At 43.5% G+C, this 17585-nt stretch overlaps 1 protein-coding gene across 1 annotated transcript in view; it reads right to left on the bottom strand.

The window, feature by feature from the left end:
- LAMA5 (laminin subunit alpha 5) overlaps nt 1–16265 on the bottom strand; it is a gene marked incomplete at both ends in the record, with an annotated part of 70692 nt that extends 54427 nt beyond the window's left edge. The window contains 6 exon segments of the mRNA XM_015825928.1: nt 1252–1372; nt 7463–7619; nt 8626–8725; nt 11216–11321; nt 13309–13361; nt 16166–16265. Of these exon segments, the coding sequence (XP_015681414.1) occupies nt 1252–1372; nt 7463–7619; nt 8626–8725; nt 11216–11321; nt 13309–13361; nt 16166–16265 (637 nt within the window).
- Between the last annotated feature and the right edge of the window lie 1320 nt (nt 16266–17585).

Here is a 17585-nt window from a genome sequence, read left to right as displayed (position 1 = left end):
ATCCATCCATCCATCCATCCATCCATCCATCCATCCATCCATCCATCCATCCATCCATCCATCCATCTAAATGCAGCAATAATTGCTTTTAGAAAACATAGTTCTTGCTGAGATGATAATAACCCACAATCTTGTGCATGTTTACTCAAAGGATCCACCGATTTCAGTGATACGTATCCCTGGATGAAAGCTAACAGGATTTCAATCTCAGTTCCTGAGAATGTGAAAAGCAGCACAAAACTCAACAAGTTCTCCAGGGAAATGAACGTCAACGATGGAAGAAGGAGTCCTCCACTTATGACCACTGGGATTAGAAAATTCATTATTATGGAAGGTGGTCATTAAGTGAGGCATCAGAGAACTGCACCCAATTTTACGGCCTTTTTTTGCTATGGTCATTAAGCGCGACATCACGTGACCATGACTTGCAACCTCTTTCCGGCTTCTCCGTTGACGTTGCTGGTTGGAAGCCTGCTGGGCAGATTGCAAATGGTGATCACGTGACCCTCTCGGGATGCTGCTGCACCTGTCATAAATACCTACCGGTTGCCAAGCACCCAAATTGTGATCAGGTGACCACAGGGATACTGCGACGGTGGTAAGTGTGAGGACCAGATGCAAGCCACTGTTTTCAGTGCCACTGTAATGCTGAACAGCAGCTAAACCAGTGTTTCTCAACCTTGACAATTTTAAGGCATGTGGACTTCAACTCCCAGAATTCCACAGCCAGCAATGCTGGCTGTGGAATTCTGGGAGTTGAAGTCCACATGCCTTAAAATTGTCAAGGTTGAGAAACACTGGGCTAAACAAATGGTCTTAAGTCAACGACGACCTGTAGATGGAAATCTGTACCCCTTACCTCGTTTTCGTGGCTGGGAAGCTGTGATTTTGCCCAGTACCGTGGCAGTTCCTGAATTGATGTATCTCAAGATAACATGAAAGAGGTAGAGCTCTCCTTCTCTTACGTGGATCGTGACTCTGACTTTGTTCTGCAAAGGCGAGAAAGCACACCACCACACATCACTGCAAGGCCGCCCTGAGTCCGCTCCCTGCTCTGCCTTTCTATCTCTCTGCCTCTCTAGTCGCCCTCCCCTCCTCCGTTGCCACTGCTCTAGAAGGAGGGATCAAAAATCTACGGGTTCGGAGAGGAAGGGAGAAGGACCGAAATGATGTTTTGCAGGAGAAACACAAAAATCTGCCTCGGTGTGGAGGGTGGGAAGATGTTAGTCTAGAAGTGAAAAACAGACTTACAGTTGCCATACATATTAAACTTTCTTTCCTCAAGGACTGAGACCCTCCCTTTTGCAGGCCCCTGGTTGGTGGAGCAGAAGACGAGGCAGAAGAGGTCAGGGGGACTTCACACTGCCTTGGGCTGGTGGGAGAGAAAGGGGAGAGAAGCACAGCACACCTTAAATAACCTCGACCGTCACCAGCCACCAGCTTAAGCACAGCGCTCCCAGGATCCTACGCCCCAAAGCAGCATGCCAAAGCAGCCAGAAAGAGTTAAGACAGCCCCGTTCGGCTCTTAAGAGAAATACGGCATCCAATTTTGGTCACCACAATGTAGAAAAGATGTTGAGACACTGGAAAGAGTACAGAGAAGAGCAACAAAGATGATTAGGGGACTGGAGGCTCAAACATATAAGGAACGGTTGCTGGAATTGGGGATGTCTAGTTTAATGAAGAGAAGGACGAGGGGGGACATGATAGCAGTGTTCCAATATCTCAGGGGCTGCCACAAAGAAGAGGGAGTCAAGCTATTCTCCAAGGCGTCTGAAGGCAGGACGAGAAGCAACGGGTGGAAACTGATCAAGGAGAGAAGCAACCTAGAACTAAGGAGAAACTTCCTGACAGTTAGAACAATTAACCAGTGGAACAACCTGCCTCCAGAAGCTGTGCATGCTCCAACACTGGAGGTTTTTAAGAAGAGACTGGACAGCCATTTGTCAGAAAGGGTATGGCTTCCTGCCTGAGCAGGGGGTTGGACTAGAAGACCTCCAAGGTCCCTTCCAACTCTGTTATTCTGTGTTCCGTATTCTAGAGGAGACTAACGCTCTGAAATGTTCACCACGAAGCGCCCAGCCTTGCCAAGAAAACATACTCTGCCCTTAAGACCCAAAGAAGGAGAATAGGAGAGAAGTTGAAAGAAGACTTCTTAAGTCAAGCACACCAGAACCAAACTATACGCAATCAGTCCTTGAGTTATGACTGGTCAACTAGCTATCGTTCATAGTCCTTGATTTATAACAGTTCATTTAGTGGCCAGTCGACATTACAGCGGCACTGAAAAAAGTGACTTATGACCGTTTTTCACATTTACAACTGTGGTAGCATCCCCCATGGTCATGTGATCAAAATTTGGATGCTTGGCAACTGACTCATATTCATGACGGTTGCAGTGTCCCAAGGTCACTTTTTGCAACCTTCTGACGAGCAAAGTCAATGGGGAAGCCAGATTCACTTAACAACCGTGTTTCTAAATGAACAACTGCAGTGATTCACTTAACAAATGTGGCAAGAAAGGTCATAAAATGGGGCAGAACTCACTTCACAGCTATCCTCTTAGCGACAGCAATTTTGGGCTCAATTGTGGTTGTAAGCCGAGGACTATCTGCCCAACCAACTCAAAAAAAGCGCCTTACTACACAGATTCAAAGTTCTGAAATTCAGGACTCTTCAATGGTCACATGACTGAACTTCAGGCACTCAGCATGGCTGCCTTTGCACCCTTTGGCAGCATCCCTCAGTCATGTGACCATATTTTATAATGATTTTTGCCAAGAACTAGCACTTACTCTCAGTTTTTGGGAAAACAGTGCCCATAAGTCAGGGGTCTTCAGACTTGGCAACTTTAAGACTTGTGGAATTCTGGGAGTTGAAGTCCACAAGTCTTAAAGTTGCCAAGTTTGAAGACCCCTGCTTTAGATCGTTAGGTTGTGAGCTGCTGGAGAATCAATGCCATTGAAATAACGCTTCCAACTTTCTCAGCAGCTAAAGCATCAGTCTGCAACTTACCATAATTAATTTTATTTATTTAATTTATTGAAAACATTTATGTAGCCACTTCTTAAAAGTTGCCAAGTGTGAAGACCTCTGCCATAAGTGAACCATTGTGACTGACCCATTTTCTAATGGGCAGACTCCATTATGCTCACACGTTGGGGACTACCTGGAAAGTCAACACACAATGGTGGTGAATTTCAATGTCCCTGAAGGAATGGAAGATAGTTTATTCTCTCAAGGGCTTTGTAATGAAGATAAACTACTGAAGAGGACCGGTGGATTCAGGGCCTGCTCCTGGGCTTTCCAGAGCTATTTGATGGCTACTATAGGAAAGACAGCTTGAATGTCAAACCTTCAAACGCTCTGAATTCAGCCATGTTTCTTCGTTTTTCAGTTGCCACAGCAATGGGAGGCGGGCAATGCATTCTTATAGTTTAGTCAAAACAATAACTTTCTTGTGGGAACCAAGGTCAAGCAGCCTAAATGTTTGGCAGGCTGGAGCTACCATTATGAAGCCCGCCAAAGGTGTTTATTGGGGATTGTGATTTATGACACACTAAGGGGGTGGGGAGTTCAACTTTTACTTTGTAACCTGTTGGGGGAGGGACTTTCAGTCTTGGTTTCATCTATGTTCATGTTGTGATTCCGTGCCAGCCTGTGATCCCAGCAGCTGAGTCCGGGGAATCAGAGTAGGAGGAGGAGGGGCCTGGGGAACCATCAGAGTCGGAGGAGGGCTTACAAAGTGAGGAAGAACCTGGCCCCTCCACTCCTGATCAAGCTGAAAGCCAGCTGTGCTGGGAGGATGAATCAGACTTGGAGGAAGCACGCCTGGAAGACCTCAGAGACGCTCGTAAACGTAGACAGGTCACACGAGTAAGACAGAGGGAGGCAATGGGGCAACTTCAGGGGAAGAGGAGAAAGCAGTGAGAAGCCATGCCTTGGGGGCTGCGTAACAAAAAGGGAATGTGTGGGCAGGGCTGGTTGCTGGAGGTAACCGTTTGCAAAGAACTTCAGTGTCAAGGGATCATGGTCTGTTTGTTTTGCCTGTGAATTATTTCTTGTTTTGACTCATGCTCTGTTTTGCTTTTGAACAAACTATCCATTGGAAAAGGGTTCTGTTGCTTTTGTTTTGTGGGAAAATTATCAGAACTGTATATAAAAAAAAAAAGGGTTGGTTTTTCCAGCCTACTGTTAAAAAGGGGGTTGTCCTGTGAAGTAACAAGGACGTACGTAGGCTGGGACAGAACAGTTCGTGCTGATATCATATAGCCATTAAAAGTGTTCTTTGAGGAAAGCAATTGCCTCAGAGTTCTTATTTTTACTGGTCTCATTTATCGGAACCATGACATTTTTGATGTGATCCTCTAGGCCGGGGATGTCCAAGCTTGGCAACTTTAAGACTTGTGGACTTCAACTCCCATTTCACAAGCTTTCTTGCCATAGGTCTTAAGTGAATCACTGCAGCTGTTAAGCTAGTAGCATGGTTGTTAAGTAAATCAGAAGGTCATAAAAAGTTGATCACAGAAACCCAGGACACTGCAACCGTCATAAAATATGAGCCAGTTGCTAAGCATCTGAATTTTGATCATGTGACTGCGGGGACGCTGCAACGGTCATCAGTGTAAAAAAACGGTCATCAATAATTTGTTTCGGGGCACTGTAACTTTGGTCACTAAAAGAATGATTGGATGTCAAGGACTACATGTACACAGCCCAAGCGCGCACACACACTCCACAACCTCTGCAGGAAACGCATCTCCAGAAAGTAAACGCACCAGAGGGTTACACTCTCAACCTGCGCAGTCACTCAACCTTGCAAAAGAAATAAATTCAAGCGTGCCAAATGCCAGCAAACTTCAGCAGACGAAAAGCAAGCTGCGTGCTGCATAGGAAGACTGGAGGACTTCCTTTTCTTTGAGGAGCTGGGAGATGTTATATAAACAAAGAGTAGGGAGAGAGGATGTGGGGTGAACTGCCTCTTAGGAGACCTGTGTGGGTTGTCTTTCTAAAATAAACCCTGTTGATTCCTGACACAGTTCCCGCCTAGGCAGTCTGTCCTAAGGGAAGTTATCCAGCTGTCCTTGTCTAACTCTAAAGATATTTTAGAACGGGTCAAATCGGTGCAGCCAACTCGCTGTGGCCAACGTGCAGCGGGACAATTCTGCGTGGCCAACACGCAGCGGGACAACTCACTGCGAGACAACTCAACAATTCAAATTAAGTATTTAAACTAATTTAAAAAAACTATTTTAATTCTTGTCGTTCCTATTTCATTTCGTTCCTTCTTTTGCATTCTTTCTTTAATCCATTCCACCATTTCTTCGACATTAGTGTAACTCTTATCCTCCGGTGAGTTGCCCCGTGGCAAGTCGTCCCGTGGCAAGTTGGCCACGCCGAGTTGGCTATGCCAAGCTGTCCTAGACCTTCCCCAGTAAGCGACAATAAGGAGCAACTCTCTACTTCCGGTTTACCTTGTGCTTTTGGAAAACTTCCGAGAGGTTTTAAAAGTCACACCAAATATAGGGCAGTCCTTGACTTGCAAACTTTGAAGTAAAGTGGCCAATGAACTACATACAGGTAGTCCTTGACTTATGACCACAACTGAGACCGAAATTTCTATTGCTAATCAAAGACAGTGGTTAAGTGAGTTTTGCCCCATCTTACGACCTTTCTTGCCATAGGTGTTAAGTGAATCACTGCAGTTGTTAAGTTAGTAAGACGGCTATTAAGTGAATCGGGCCTTCCCCACTGACTTTGCTCATCAGAACTTAGCAAAAGGGGATCACATGATCCCGGGACACAGCAACCGTCATAAATTTGAATCAGTTGTCAAGCATCCGAATTTTGATCATGTGACCCTGGGGATGCTGCAACGGTTGCAAGTGTGAAAAATGGTCGTCAGTTACATTTTTCAGTGACATTGTAACTTCAAAAGTCACTAAGTGAACCATTGTAAGTCAAGGATTACCTGTATTTTAAGTTTTCAGCAAATAAGGCACTTCTATATGAGAGCCATGAGAATCCTACACAAATTACTTTATTTCCTTTCATTGATAGCATATATGGTGTAGAGTACAGAAGGGTGAGCTGTAATTACATATAATGGTCAGCCTGTGACTTTTGCCTTTGGGGCTATATGGATATCCTCGACTTACAACAGTTCGTTTAGTGACCGGCACTGAAAAATGTGACCGATGACCGTTTTTCACCGTTACGAACATTGCAGCATCCCCATGGTCACGTGATCAAAATTCAGATGCTTGGCAACGGGTTCATATTTATGACGGGTGCAGTGCCCCAAGGTCAACCTTCCGGCAAGCAAAGGTATAAGGCAGTGGTGGCGAACCTATGGCACGGGTGCCAGAGGCGGCACTCAGAGCCCTCTCTGTGGGCACTCGCGCCGTCGCCCCAGTCCTAGGCCTTCAGCTGGGTTTTATAACCCCCCCCCCAAAAAAAAGGTTCAGTCAATTTCAACTTCTCCTGGGGAAAAAAAAGATCTTACAAAGTTGGAATTGATTGATTGAACTTTTTAGTCCCACCCAGTCTGCCATTACCACCGCAGCGACGCCCACCCAATGGGCCACACCCACCCAATGGGCTACACCCACACAATGGGCCATACCCACCCGGCACCCGATGATGCATAAGTGGGTTTTGGGTTGCAGTTTGGGCACTCGGTCTCTAAAAGGTTCGCCATCACTGGTATAGGGTTTCCTGCCTGAGCAGGGGGTTGGACTAGAAGACCCCCAAGACTCATTATTACTACTACTACTACTACTACTACTACTACTACTACTACTACTATTATTATTATTATCATCATCATCATTATTATCATTATTATCATCATCATTATAAGATAAGACAACCTTTATTGTCATTTTTTTTACTGTGGGCACAAGGGCACACGTCAAAAATGAAATTTAGTTGCCTGCTCTCAAAGTGAAATACATACATGACACACACCTAAACATACTATATAAAACATATGTACAGACCCACACCCCTACATATACATAAATAAATATTAAATACTGTCCATCTTGAATATATAATGGAAGGAGGAAGATGATGATGATGATGATGATGATTCATTAGACGTGAACCTCAGTCAACTGAACATTCAAATTGACTGGCACTGATAGTTGACAGGGGTTGCTGCCAGCATCCTAGATATCAATATTATTATCATTATCATTATTATTATTATTATGTCAATGGGGAAGGCAAGTTCATTTAACAAGTGGGTTACTAACTTATCAACTGCAGTGATTCACTTAACAACCATGGCAAGAAAGATCGTAACAACATGGGACAAAACTCATTTAACCAATGTCTCACTTAACAACAGAAATTTTGGTCTCAATTGTGGTCATAAGTCGAGGACTACCAGTACAGAAGTGCTTTGTATGTCTAAAATTTTAATGCTGGGAACTGTCCTTCATATCCACCCAAGTACCTGGATGGGAGACATCTGTGCATATCCTCTCCAACTGAAATTCTCAAATTCCAGCGGACTGTAGCCAAAGCGAACCGGCCTTCCTTCCAGTGTGGTTCCCTCTTCCAGCTCATATTTCAGGTGGTGAAGTTCAGGAATATAAAAGCCTTTTGCAGGACTGCAGGTAAAAATTAAGGAACATATTAAAGAACACGCTTCCTTTCTGCATTACAAAGTAGACAAATGCCATATGCTCAGGATCTTTTCAATCATTGCCATTTCCCCCCCAAATACCTTCAAATCTACAGGTAGTTCTTGACTTACAACAGTTTGTTTAGTGCAGGGGTAGGAACCTTGGCTCTTTTATGACTCGTGGACTTCAACTCCCAGAATTCCTAAGCCAGCATGGCTCAGCTTGGAAACCTCTCCCTTTCCCCTCAGCATGGCTGGCTCAGGAATTCTGGGAGTTGAAGTCCACGAGTCATAAAAGAGCCAAGGTTGCCTACCCCTGGGTTTAGTGCAAGCATGTCAAACTGCTGGCCCACGGGCCAGATGCGTCACTCCGAAACCGCGCCTACCCCATTGCCGGCAATGGGGAAAAAGTCGCGATACGTCGCGATATGTCGCGTGACATCGCAAGTTTGACATGCCTGGTTTTGTGACTGTTCAAAGTTACTGAAAAATGTGACATGATTGTTTCTCACACTTGTGCCCTTTGCAGCATCCCTGTGATCACGGGGTCAAAATTCAGATGCTTGGCAACAGTTTCCTATTTATGACCGTTGTTGTGTGTCCCAAGGTCACGTGATCACCTTTTGCCCACCTTCTGACCAGCAAAGACAATGGGGAAGCCAGATTCACTTAACAACCATGTTACTGACTTAACAGCTGTGGGGATTCATTTAACCACTGTGGCAAAACAAATGTCTCACTTAACAATAGAAATCTGGGGCTCAATTTTGGTCGTAAGCCAAGGACTGCCTGCATTTGCATTCTGATCAACGAAATATATTAAAATTAAAACAAGAAAGATGCAGTGCTTAAAGAACTTTTCATTCGTTCTGCCTCTTGTCTTTAGGACTATTTTCCTAGTGGTTCATTTACACTACCGCACATATAAAATAATTAAAATAATAATAATGGACTCGATACTCTACAATAGATCCATCGCGACTGCTTCTTACTCAGAGCACGCAGGTCCCCTGATATTTCGCCTGCACTGGCAAGATCCAGTCGTCTCCTCACACAAAGGACCAACTGATCCACCAATGTCACACTGGCACCCTGCAAGAAGACACACACACGATTACCTTCCACGGTTGACAATTGGTCCCAAGTTAACAAAAATCAACATCTGATTTCAAAGAGATGGAAGCAGTCTGGACGTCTATTTTTATTCCATCATATCAATGTTCATAAACTACCGGATACTATGCTTGTTATCACTTGCTGACTAATAAAGTTTTCCAGCTGTGCTTGCAGATTAGCTCTTCACACCATCCAAGGACACAACTTAAGATATCTAATCAGCAACAGCAGCAAGCAAGTTTTCCTCTTACAGTACTTGGGATGTTTATACCAGTTTGGTCTATAGCGGCCCTCAACCTTTTGGGCGCCAGGGACTAGTTCCACGGAGAAAGGTTTTTCCGTGGACCGGAGGGGGCGTGGTTTCGTGGGCTGCCTGCATCCTGTGGATGGGTCTTCGCTTGTTTGGGCAGTCCGGTTTCTGGCATAGCCGCGGCCCAGCACCGGTCCACAGACCAGGGCTTGGAGACCCCTGGCTTAAGGCACTAGGCTAGAAATTGGGAGACGGTGAGTTCTAGTCCTGTCTTAAGCATGAAAGCTAGCTGGTGATTTTGAACTCATCACCAGGAGATGGGGAGTTCTAGTCCCATATAAGGCAGCTGGTGACTTTAGACCAATCGCTAGGAGATTGTGAATTCGAGTCCTGCCTTAGAAATGAAAGTCACCTGGGTGACCTTGGGCCAGTCCCTTTCTCTCAGCCCAGCCCACCTCGCAGGGTTATTATGGTGAGGAAAACAGGAAGAAGGAGTTTTAGATGTGTTTATCACCTTGGTTATTTATAAAAAATAATAAAGGTGGGATATAAGTTGAATGAATGGATAAATCAATGAATAAATGAACAAAAATTCATCCTGGATCTATGCGCAGCCGAAGTCAGCAATTACTTTTTCTATGATGTACAATATATCATGGACATCTACACATTAAGAACCATGCTCTTAATACAATGCTGAGTGGTATGCTGAATTTGGCTGAGCGCAAAAGAATTGAGGCCTTTGAACTCTGGTGCTGGAGAAGACTCCTGCGAGTCCCCTGGACTGCAAGGCGATCAAATCGGTCAGTCCTAGAGGAGATCAACCCTGACTGCTCTTTAGAAGGCCAGATCCTGAAGTTGAAACTCAAGTACTTTGGCCACCTAATGAGAAGGAAGGACTCACTGGAGAAGAGCCTAATGCTGGGAAAGATGGAGGGCAATAGAAGAAGGGGACGACAGAGAATGAGGTGGCTGGATAGAGTCACTGAAGCAGTAGGCGTGAGCTTAAATGGACTCCAGAAGACGGTAGAGGACAGGAAGGCCTGGAGGAACGGTGTCCATGAGGTGGCGATGGGTCAAATACGACTTTGCAACTAACAACAACAACAACATGTTGAATTTTACCTTTATTCCTCTGAGATTTGGAGTGAACAGTTTAGATAGGCATATACAGAGGTTTTGTATCTGCCCTTCTCAAAAACTGAGGAAAGCAAGCTGAAACGTTTATCTGAACAAAACTAATATTCTCAGTGTTATAATTGGATCGTACACCAATCCTACAGGATCAAGGCTCAAAACAAAGTAACAGGGATGAGCAGAGAACAGGAATCAGATCTGGTTTTTTTTTATTATTTTGTTTATATCCCACCTTTATATTTTTTTTATAAACAACTCAAGGAGGCAAACATATCTAATAATACTTATTCTCCTATTTTTCCCACAACAACAATCATGTGGGGTGGGGTGGTCTCAGAGAGTGTGACTGGCTTAAGATCACCACAATAGCTTTCATGGCTAAGGAGGGACTAGAAATCATAGTCTCCCAGTTTCTAGCTTGGCACCTTTAGCCACCAGACCAAACTGACTCTCTTAGTTTGTAATTGCAAAGGCACACTGAACGAACTGAGAATATCCACTTTAGATATGATGGAACACTTCAAATATTTGAACTAATGTCACATCATACCTGTTCTCTTTCATTCCAGAATGCAAGGTATGGACTAATGGATTTAAGTCACCGGAAGGAAATTTCAACTGAATGGAAAAAAATAGCTTCCTGAAGAGCAATTAGTTAGTGGAACCAATTACGCAGAGAAATGATATGCTGGATCTATTCAGATCGAAGTTAAAAGTATTCAGCTCTTTGCTGGATGTATTCAGGAAAAAGCTAGAACTGTTGTGGATGCTTTAATTCAGATTCTGTATTGAGCAGTGAGTTCGATTAAATCAGCATTTCTCAAGCTTGTCAGCTTTAAGATGGGTAAACTTCAACTCCCAGAATTCCCCCGTCAGCCTTGCGGGTGGGAGAATTCTGGGAGGTGAAGTCCACCCATCTTAAAGTTGACAAGTTTGAGAAACACTGGATCAGATGCTTTAAATGCCCTCTTTTGACTCTAGGTTTCTATGGGTCTCCTCAAGTCTGGCTGATGAATGTACAACTTATTGACTTCTTCCCATTATTAAGAACATTATAAAAGATAAAAAAATGATGTTACCTTTACAGCCAAAGTAATTACCACTCTCCAGGTTGAAGTAACCTTCTCTACAAATAGAACACTTTTGGCCGCAAATGTTCGGCTTGCAGAAACAGTGTCCATCACCCTAAGAGACAAATTGATTGATTGATTAATTGATTGAACATATATGGACTACAGGAATGAGAAAGAAGCCTTAATGGACAGGCTACAACAGGCCTGTTTTATCCTATAAAATCAAACATAGTAATATTTATTAAACCTTTAAGAATCCAGCAAACTGAAGGAAGCCTGTTTTATGGGATCGATTGATCAATCAATATTTACTACCATCTACGACCACACATTTTAAAGATGAAATAATGCAAGACAAAATGAGGGAAATAAAATCTACTCATAATAGAGTGCCAATATACGAAAAGTAAAAGTGTACCATATTTAAGTATGCATAGGGAAGCCACAGGAAAGATGTTAACGATCTGTTTTTCCATGGTGAAAGAAACTAGGACAAGAAATAACGGATATATGTTGCAGTTGCTTAGATTTCATTTAAATATAAAGGCAACCTTTCTCATAGGAATCTCTATTCAATGGTGGGCCTGCTGAGGCTGTGGATTTTCCATCTCTGAAGGTGGTAATAATAATAATAATAATAATAATAATAATAATAATAATAATAATAATAATAATAATAATAATAATAATAATAATAATAATAATAATAATAATAATAATAATAATAAGAAGAAGAAGAAGAAGAAGAAGAAGAAGAAGAAGAAGAAGAAGAAGAAGAAGAAGAAGAAGAAGAAGAAGAAGAAGAAGAAGAAGAAGAAGAAGAAGAAGAAGAAGAAGTTGGAAGGGACCTTGGAGGTCATCTGGTCCAACCCCCTGCTCAGGCAGGAAACCCTATACCATTTCAGACAAATGGCTGCCCAGTCTCTTCTTAAAAACTTCCAGTGTTGGAGAATTCACCGCTTCTGGAGGCAGGTTGTTCCACTGGTTAATTGTTCTAACTGTCAGGAAGTTTCTCCTTAGTTCTAGATTGCTTCTCTCCTTGATTAGTTTCCATCCATTGCTTCTTGTCCTGCCTTCAGGTGCTTTGGAGAATAGCTTGACTCCCTCTTCTTTGGGGCAGCCTCTGAGATATTGGAAGACTGCTATCATGTCCCCTCTCGTCCTTCTCTTCATTAAACTAGACATACCCAATTCCAGCAGCCGTTCCTTATATGCTTTAGCCTCCAGTCCCCTAATCATCTTTGTTGCTCTTTCTAGAGCCTCAACATCTTTTTTACATCATGGTGATCAAAACTGGATGCAGTATTCCAAGTGTGGCCTTACCAAGGCTTTGTAAAGTGGTATTAATACTTCACGTGATCTTGATACTATCCCTCCGTTAATGCAGCCTAGCACTGTGTTTTCAAGAAGATAAGACAGCCAGATTACATGGATGGTTTAACTGATATTCCTACACATTACAGAGGTCTGGTCTAGATAATCTCGGCGGTTTTGGAAATGAAGATCACCTGAACGCAGCGGCGATCAAGTAGCAACAGCAACATGGCAGTGCTTTCCCAAATTTTATTCCCACAGAAATAATGGGTCCCTGCATTCTATAAGTTAGCCCATTGGAAGCCCTTGGTTTCAATAACTGTTGCCTTATAACAGGGGCCTTCAAACTTGGCAACTTTAAGACTTGTGGACTTCAACTTCCAGAATTCCTCAGCCAGCCCTGGCTGGCTGAGGAATTCTGGGAGTTGAAGCCCACAAGTCTTAAAGTTGCCAAGTTTGAAGACCCCTGCCTTATAATGTACCAGTTTGTCCAATTGAAGAATACAAACAGACACAAGAGTTTTGGTAGCATATAGATGACTGTATGATATTAAGAAATGTTACTTGTCACCAAGTATGTTGATTTGCCTGGCCAAAAGATCGGGATAAACATAAATCACTCTTCAGGCTATTAGGAAGTCCTGACTTAACTTATGGCAGCTTTTGCCAGTCTCCATGTTTATTGCACTACGACTCCCATAATTCCCCAAGAGAAGTCAAAAGGGATGGGAGTGGAAGGACTTTAAGTTGAAGAAGGCTAGAATAAGATCTACTGCAAAACCTACCTGTTGGCATTCAGCAACGCCTGCCATTGTTCCTATGGTGTTGCATTGGCAGCCTGAAGGAAAACAGAAAAGCACAACTGGAGAGCCTGTTTATGGAAGATGCCATAGTAACATTTCTTACAACATATGGATTAAGCCATGACCCATAAATGTTAAACTGCCGCAGCTTAACTAATATAAGATTTGGTTATGCGGGTCTATTATACAATAGAGCTTAGTTGTTTGATGTTACGATTGCTTGGTTTTCATTTCTTTTACACCACTCAGAGTGACTGCTAAGAGATTGGCAGCCAAATAAATTCCTTAAATAAATTAACTGAATAAAAACAGACGTTACGGCTTAGGGTGGTACATGAACCCATCGCGAAATCAATGCCAATTATGGCTTTGTATTTCCATGTATTGCTCTGCATCAATCATCTGACTGGGATGCAGCCTTGGGATGCTGTAGTCCAGTGATGGCGAACCTTTTAGAGACTGAGTGCCCAAACTGCAATCCAAAACCCACTTATGCATTGTCGGGTGCCGGGTGGGTAAGCCCCATTAGCTGGGTGTGGCCCATTGGCTGGGTGTGGCCCATTGGGTGGCCATGGCTGCGGTGGTAACGGCAAACTGGGTGGGACTAAAAAGTTCAATCAATCAATTCCAACTTTGCAAGATCTTTTTTTTCCCTGCCAGAAGTTGAAATTGATTGATTGATTGAACCTTTTTTTTTTTTTTTTGCACACGGCGGTGGAGGCCTAAAGCGAAAAGGTTTTATAAAACCCAGCTGAAGGCCTAGGACTGGGGCGACGGCGCGCATGCCCACTGAGAGGGCTCTGAGTGCCACCTCTGGCACCCGTGCCATAGGTTCGCCACCACTGCTGTAGTCTTTGACTTACAACAATTCATTTAGTGATCATCTGAAGTTCCCATAGCATTGAAAAAACTGACTATTGGTCCTTTTTAACACTTATGACCACGGCAGCATCCCACTGATCATGTGTTCAAAATCCAGACGCTTGGCAAATGACTTGTATTTATGACGTGATCCCCTTTTGCGACCTTCTATCAAGCAAAGTCAATGGGGAAGCCCGATTCACTTAACAACCACATTACTAATTTAACAACTGCAGCGATTCACTTACCAACTGTGTCAAGGAAGGTCGTAAAACGGGGTAAGATTCACTTAATAACTGTCTTGCTTAGCAACACAAATTTTGGGTTCAATTGTGGTCGTAAGCTGAGGACTACCTGTATAACCCTTTTTAAAAGGAACAGACTCAACAGAAAAAAGAGGGAGGGCTGCGTCGTATGCAAAGCAAACATGTATGCCTTTCTAGAAATCAGATCATGGAAATTCTACAAAGAGCATTTGGATAAAGTAGAAAAGAAGATTAAAGCAAACATGATTACATTACCGGTTGTCCTCAACTTACGACCATAATAGAGCCTGCCCATTAGGCTTCCAAGTCATTACAGTCGTATAATGAGTCAGTCTTACGATTGACCCAATTTTATTACCCTTTTTGTGGCAGTCATAAAGCAAATATGAAGATCGTAAAGCGAACCCACAGTTTGCTATAGGTGTAATCGTGCTCCAAAAATGAAAATGCCGGGTTTTGCAAAACCGCTGTAAAAACGCAGTCATGTGACCACAGGATGCTGCAAACAGCCACAAATGTGGCTATGTTGCCGAGTGGTCAAAATTCGGTCATGTATCTGCAGAAGGGGCCCAACTCTTGGAACTTCGGAACTGGATGGTAAGTCCCCTTTTCAAATCCATCAAAACCTCAAACGGTCACTAAGCGACCAGTCATAAATTGAGGACTACCTGTATGGGAATTTATTGGAGACAGCATAGACGGGGAAAAGATCTGGAGGAGATCTTTTGGACTCAGGTGGCCTCTGCCTTTCAAAGAGGCACCCAATAATGACAATGGGAGATTTCAACCATCCTGACACTTTCTGGAAATCTGGAGTCAAGAGATCTGTTCTCACTTGCCGGTAATCCCAAATGTGCTTTTTCCAAAACCAATGGGACTTTCTTGGGTGTTTTTTTTCCTTGAAGACATTTCACTTCTCATTCAAGAAGCTTCTTCAGTTCTGACTGAATGGTGAGGGTGGTGGGTGGGGAATGGATGATATTCCTTTGCAGTCATCTGGTCATTAGCACCCTCAGGAGCTCTCAGAGAGAGTACTAATGCCCAGATGACTGTAAAGGAATGTAATCCTTCCATTCCCTCCCCCCCATCCAATCAGAACTGATGAAGCTTCTCGGATGAGAAGCAAAACATCTTCAAGGAAAACCAAGAAAGTCCAATTGCCTTTTGAAAAAGCACCTTTGGGATAACCCTGACCTGGATGACTAAGAAGCTCCATAGACCAGTGATGGTGAACCTTTTAGAGACCGAGCGCCCCAAAACCACCCCACCGCCTGACCTGACCCCGCTCTGCCCCACCCCCACCTGCCCGCAGGGCCACCCGCCTCCATGGCCCGCCGCAGAAGATCACCCAGGCAGCCCTGCAGTGCCATGGCGGCCACGCCCTCCACCCACGCCCCGCAGCATCATCTGTGCGTGACGGGGTGTGAGGGCGGAATCTTGTCCCTGCTGCCCAGCTGCCATGTTTTTGGCTGCGCTGCTCTGTGCGGGCCACGCTCAGGGGTGACTCTTCTCCGGGGAGGCTGCTGGTGAAGAGGGGGCCACGGGGGGAAGGTGGGCCTGGAGCGACGACGCGCATGCCCACAGAGAGGGCTCCGAGTGCCGTCTCTGGCACATGTGCCATAGGTTCGCCACCACTGCTATAGACACCTGCTAATAAGTTCACTTGTCAGAAATCCTGAACCTAATCCATACAAACAAGGGATATTTCTTACTCGTGCATCCAAATGGATTATCTGGAGTCAGGTTCCAGTAGAGGGGCTTGCATTTATCACAAGCTTCTCCTTCCACAAAAGCCCGACATTCACAAGAGCCCTGGGGAACAAAAGGGAGAGGTGGATGAGAGAGAATCTTCTAGAACTGGAAGGCTCTATCAAAAAATCAAGCCAAAACAATGGTAGTATTGGATAGGAGGAAAGGTACAGCCTTATATTACATCAGGGTAGACAACCTTGGCTCTTTTATGACTCGTGGACTTCAACTCCCAGAATTCCTGAGCCAGCCATGCTGAGGAGAAAGGGAGAGGTTTCCAAGGTGAGCTGTGCCAGCTTAGGAATTCTGGGAATTGAAGTCCACGAGTCATAAAAGAGCCAAGGTTGCCTACCCCTGTATTACATTTATCCTTTGGGTTACACGATATGAATTTGGATTCTAATGTGCAATGTATAAGGGTTGAATGAAAAGTAACGCCTCCACTGTTAGGAACTGATCACAGACGGCGGTGCTGGAATGCAAGAAACCCTGACAAAGTACAGAAAACATCTGTTTCCTTTTGGGATTTTTTGTTTGGTTTTTTTTTTTTTGGTATGAATTTTTTATTTATTTCTAAGGTTAAAATATAAGATCAAGGGGGGGAGGGAAAAATACAATACAAAAATAGAAACAAAGAATGGAAAAAAAGTGTATAGAACAAAATATCAAGCATACACACAAAATATCCTCGCAGTTCAACACTGAGAAATATATTTCAGTGACAAGAAATGTTCCCTCCCTTGAAAAATAGGTCAGCGATCTATAAAGTTCTACACCTATCTTTGCCAAATTGCTGTACCGGTGTAACTTTTAAAAATATCAAAAATGTAGAAATCTATTATCAATCAACCAATTCCAACCAATTTGACCTACCATTTATCTATTATCTTTTTTTTGTTAACAGATATCCCAACCATGAAGCTAAACCTCCAAGCTCTTTGTTTTACAATCTATTGTATTTAACTTGCAGAAACTTCACACGTGGCTTCTATTCTCTCATAAACCCAGTACAATCATCATCTCTTATCCATCATCTGTTTCTCACTTCAATCACTGCGAAGTGAGTGTAAGTGTAAGAAAAGATTGTATTTCTATAGTTTGTGAACCTGCAATGAATATTTGCCTTTGCTTGAATTTTGGACAGTTGAAAGAGTCCACAAAAGAGGAAACCTACTGTATGTTAAGTTCACTTGGCATTCAACCCTCAGAGCAAATAATTTAATAAGGTATGAATAAGCAAGTATCCACACTCAGTTCAGTATTCATGAAACATACCTCAGGTAGAGAATGGTCTTCATGTACAAGCCCAGCAGGGTTGCAAGATCCCACTGAAACAAACAAGCACAGATCAGAGAAGACATTAAGAATAAATAAATAAATATC

The sequence above is a fragment of the Protobothrops mucrosquamatus genome, unplaced genomic scaffold (genome assembly GCF_001527695.2).
Source record: "Protobothrops mucrosquamatus isolate PMUCROS unplaced genomic scaffold, P.Mucros_1.0 scaffold2883, whole genome shotgun sequence".
Taxonomy (NCBI): Eukaryota; Metazoa; Chordata; class Lepidosauria; order Squamata; family Viperidae; genus Protobothrops; species Protobothrops mucrosquamatus.
The sequence above is the reverse complement of the archived record's forward strand: the minus strand, read 5'-3'. Positions and strand labels throughout refer to the sequence as shown.